Below are 4962 nucleotides of genomic sequence, written 5' to 3' on the forward strand. Positions count from 1 at the left end.
ACAAAAACGTTCTTCGCCCTGCTCCGCTCCGCGTTTGAAGGAAGGATGGCGGTTGCGTCCCCCGCGATTGTTTTCCCTACCACCGGCTGGGAAAATAATCTTTCTTGCGTACCACCACTAAACGAAGAGAGGCTCGAGTTTTACCGCAGCAGGTCTACTAAAGAGCGCTGCTATGACCGAAGCTATAACTTCACCGTGGAATCGTACGTGATCGCATCGATGGTGAAGACCAACAGCTCCATGCAAAGGTACTGCTTTTTCTTTGTCTTTACGGCTGCTTTTCAGCAAACGCTGTAGCTGCAGTAATGATTACACATACGTAAACTGGCACTAGTTAATTGTTTAACAGCATTACAAGCGACATGCATTGCAGAATGAAACAGAACGACACGCCACTGTGGCTACATTTTAGTTTTCTGTTATTTAATGGGGTGTTGTAAAGTTGCAGTAATCTTTTGCGCGCGTTGGACGAGACCATAGGTCTGAGCAGCAGATAGAAAAAAGCCGCGAACGGTATTTCCTCGCCCCAGCAAGCGCTGCAATTAAATTCCCGGCGTGTTACAGAGGGCAAGACGCTTGTTCAGAACGCGCGAGCCGCGTGCTCCTTACGCAAAACGTGTTCCGAGAGGCTCGGGCGAAATGCGATAACAGTTTGTTCAAAATATGTGTACGTATGCGCGCTTATATTTACGAGATGGCTTTTCCCGTTGTGCGGATCGCCGTGTACTTTAGTAGCTGCTGTCGCCGTAAGGAGCTAGTTCTAGACCAGAAAATTGGCCACGGTACCTACGCGTGGAGCGGCAAACACTAAAGAGGGGCATCTTATGTAGCTGTGGTGGTGGGGGTGGTGGCAGTTACGCAGACTTATGAGAGGTTAGGCACGAGCGCGAATAAGGCAATAGGGTTAAATCGAAAGATGAAACGTTAGAAAAACACCTTCATTTAAAACGTAAGGGAGTGTGCTGGTGCGCATTAGAACATCCCTAGTCTTCGATACATTCAGTGAAAATGCCCACTTGTCTCTCATAGCATTTCTAAGTTGCTAGAAATCTCAAGTCACCGCTAAAGTCATGCTCGTGTGTGCTACCTCTGGTAGAAGATGAGATTGTGATTCGCGTACACCTCTTTTCAGCGATGGGCTTGTCTTCATAAGGGCACAGTGCTACCGCGGCAAAAAGAAGACTACATCGCCTTATACAATCCAGGCAGCTATTGGTCAGCATGGGCAAGTTGTTGGCGGCAACTGCGAATGCCCTGCTGGGCAAGTTGCATGCAACCACTTGATGAGTATGCTCCGCACGGTTGCCCTGTTGCAATCCAAAGGCTTTTCGGAAGCACCTCAGCATATGACGTGCACAGATTTGCCACAGCAATGGAGGGTGCCACGTGGCAATGCCATCAAGGCGAGCTCCATACAAGGAATTGATTGGAGGAGCGTGAGGGAAGGTGGTGTGAGCATCCCAAAGCTTGCAAGGCCAACAGAGCGGCGCCTGAAACCACGCACTGAAGAACAGCAAGCAGCTGCGAAATATAAACTTTGCCGAAGGATGCTTGCAAGAGACGCAAATAACACATTTGCTCGAGGGCTGCGGCTTACACCAGGGCAACCGTCTAAAGAGACAAAATACGGCCTGTCCCCAGCTTCATCGCCGCTTGCATACCAGCAGGCACTGCTGCCTCATATATTTAGTGCCCAGCTGTCTGGCATTACGCCAGTGTCACTTGCCTGTGCCCAGCTGGTGCCGGCTGCAGACCTGTTCAAGAATGCTGAGCCTTGGCTGCCAGTTGCTCACCAAAGCAGCACTGAATTTATTGAGGTATGCCAACATAATCTACCCATTAAGCCATGATGCTTTCACACAGGCGCTTGTGTGCTACGCTGCGTCCGAGGCCATGCATCTCATACACCCAATATTTGACAGCAGTCTTGTAGAAGCCCAGTACGTAAATTCAGTGGTTTATGCCCTGCTTACCACCAGAGAAAATGTGAAAGGACATGCAATCAGGGATGCTACCTTGCACAGAGCGATTGCCCACATTAATTTTCTTACAAGCATGCTTGCAACCACTATTCTGTTTACTCCTTTTTTGCAGAACGTGCGAACAACCCGGCAGTCGTCCTTGGCACTTGAGCGTGAGCACGTCAGCAGTCGCATAGTGCAACATGGCTGAAGGAGCGGGCCCTCAGACTCACAGCTTCCAACTTTGGTGTTGTGCTTGCGAGGCAGCAATGGTCGTCGAAAGGCCTACAAGCAAGGAGAGCTAGCAGAGACCTTTCAAGGGTGGCTCCTATCAGGTGCACAAGCTGCTTGAAATCTTTTGTTTACAAAAAGAACATACTCTGCCGAATTAACCTCCCTCAGGGGTGGCAGTAGGCACAAGCAATACGACTGTTTTGGATTTGCAGCATTAAAATTTTAGAGCATTGCAATTGTATTTTCGAGCTGATTTTGAGGGTCGAACATCTTTGTGCATTGTGATTTTTACTTTAGTTGTGTACGAAAAGCCACTTTGTAAATCTTTTATTTAGTATTCAATACCTTGCATGGCTTAGCGTGACAGCAGCTCAGATGAATAAAAACACATGCTCACGTCATCAAAACACAGCAGCTGAGCTGAGTGTACGACTCGACAAAGGTAGAAGCATGATTTAACCTGCCTAGATACCATAGGCAAGGAAATACATGTTAAACTCTTAAAACATCACAGCTAGGCACATGGATAGCGTATTGGCACAAAGGGTGCCACACTTCCGCTCCTGCTCCCTGCATAACAATTGGGATCGTGTATGGTGCTAGGCTAGTTGCACATGGATATGTATAATTGCACGTGTATATTTGTGGCTGCCGAGGGCATGCCATTTGTTCAAATTAGGCACGGGCACAATTTCCATTTGATGTTACCAATTTGTATGCAGGTACGGTATCTCCAACGAGCCCATGGCTGCAAAGCGCTACGAGGAGGTGCTTCAGACCATGGGTCACGACGCGACTGTTGTACACTGTGGCCTGCTGGTCAACCCCGCCTTCCCTTGGCTCGGAGCATCACGTGACATGCTCGTGTTTGATTCAGCGGAAGCCTCATATGAGGTACTCCAAATTAAGTGCCCGTATAGCCTCCGTGAAAAGAAGGGAGAGGAACTTGCCACTGCCACATTCTGTAGCGAGCTGACCGAGAGTGGCCCAAGGCTGAAAAGGGAGGACTACTATTATGCACAATTAGTAGGCCAAATGGGGGTTTCTGGACTGAGCTGGGGGGACTTCGTTGTGTATGGAAAAGATTTCATTTTAATTGGAACGAATTCGGCTGGACAATGCTGAATGGGATCAAATGAAAGACCAGCTAAACTACTTTTATTTTAATAAACTGCTGCCATTTATGGAAAGTGGCGAGCACGATTCTGCTGCTTAGCACGTATGCGTTGAGTAAGACTGTGACACTTCAATGAGCTGTGTTCATTGGCTTCCTAGTGTTCTTTATTTCAAATGAATAAAATACAGAAAAATACCATTTATGCTAGTGTAGTCCTGTACAAACTACAAACTGTTAGTGGAGGTCGCCGTCGTCCAAGGCACTGAGCAAGTGAAGTTCCCTCCTTGGTAAGCTGGGATCTGGAGGAGTGGACTGGCCATGCTTGGTGTCATTCATGACGTGCAAGTGCACTGTACTTAGCCGGCTTCGGTATCATGAATTATAGGTGACTGGAAGTTGCTCAAGATGGCGCAGATTGTCCACATTTGATTAGCCATTGGTGCCTAGTGAAATTGGAATGGGGGATCAAATAAGTGAAAGCATTTAATTCTTTGTATCCTCCTTTCTACGTGATCCGGAGGGCAGCAATCTCCTGGGTCTCTTGGGTCTGCTCAATTGTGAATTGGTCACGACGGAGGAAGGGTGGAATATTTAGCTCTACACCAATTTCTTCCACAAGGTCGTCAATTCGGAACCCCTTGTCTGCCATGACAGAGTGTCCTATATCAAAATCAAGGTCCAGAAATCCACTTCTTCTGACACATTCTCTGTCTGAGGTACTTCCAGTGAACAACTCGGAGACAAAGGTAATAAGTCTCTCTGGGGACACACCAATCAGTCCTTTAAGCGTGTGTGTAGACTTGTAATGGGAGTAGAGGCCGGACTGTGTCACAAATGACGATGGCACTTCGCACCGTATTTCTGTCGCATCGAGCAACGCACGGGTCGATTGGTACTTCTCCACAAATGCCAGAGGCATTGCTTCATCTATAGCTTGTCGTGATAGCCATATTGTCAGTGCTGTGAGCTGAAGGTACATAAAATCCACCCAAGTGGAAAATATTCTCGATACCGTGCTAGCGGATACCGAAAACAAATGTCCAAGATGCTGGTGGAATATGCCAAGTCGAAGCTTTATGAGGACCATGAAGAGTTGGTTTGGCACACTCACTTTCTGTGGCTGGCCCCTGTAAGCTTCATACCGGTAGCTACTGGTCCTGTGATGTCGTATTATATTGCTTCCGTTTTCACCAGGGTCCAAATACTCCAACAGATCTACAAAGCTGTCGTAGTCTGGCAGTCCTGCATAAAACTGAATGTCTTCATCACATTCTTGGAATATTTCAATACCAAAAGGTGCATACTGAGTTTTGAATTTCTCGACATAGCGCTGGGAAGTAACTAACTCAGTTCGCAGTATATCCAGCTCCTGGCTATGTGCTCTTAGCTTGTTCCTTGCAGTTCCTAGCTCTGCCTGAGACGTAGCGAGTTCAGCACGAGCCTTGCTTAGTTGCACGGCCTGCTCTGCTAGTTCTGCCTGCTGCTTAGACTCTCTGTCTTTAGTTGTGGCAAGCTGGGTCTCCAGCGCAGCAATTAGTTTTTCTGAACTCCTGGCTAGCAGAACCATGCTGCGGAGACACATTATGGTCTGCAACAACCTCCTGTAGTGGGGGTTGGTTCTCGTCAGGAGCGTTTGCCAATTCCACTGAA

General features: G+C 47.8%; 1 protein-coding gene across 1 annotated transcript; it reads left to right on the forward strand.

Annotated features, from left to right (window-relative positions):
- Positions 1–219: 219 nt before the first annotated feature.
- On the forward strand, positions 220–4737 carry LOC119443202 (uncharacterized). The gene is made up of 5 exons (XM_049663156.1): positions 220–248; positions 1133–1817; positions 1864–1940; positions 2918–3089; positions 4714–4737. The coding sequence occupies exons 1-5, from the start codon at positions 220–222 to the stop codon at positions 4735–4737; spliced, it is 987 nt and encodes a 328-aa protein (XP_049519113.1).
- Positions 4738–4962: the final 225 nt, after the last annotated feature.

Source organism: Dermacentor silvarum, chromosome 2 (genome assembly GCF_013339745.2).
Source record: "Dermacentor silvarum isolate Dsil-2018 chromosome 2, BIME_Dsil_1.4, whole genome shotgun sequence".
NCBI lineage: Eukaryota > Metazoa > Arthropoda > Arachnida > Ixodida > Ixodidae > Dermacentor > Dermacentor silvarum.

Coding starts and splice junctions, on each gene's coding strand:
- LOC119443202 (XM_049663156.1), top strand. CDS start 220: ATGGTGAAGACCAACAGCTCCATGCAAAG. Junction 249..1,132: donor ACCAACAGCTCCATGCAAAG/GTACTGCTTTTT, acceptor ACCTCTTTTCAG/CGATGGGCTTGTCTTCATAA. Junction 1,941..2,917: donor AGCAGTCTTGTAGAAGCCCA/GTACGTAAATTC, acceptor ATTTGTATGCAG/GTACGGTATCTCCAACGAGC.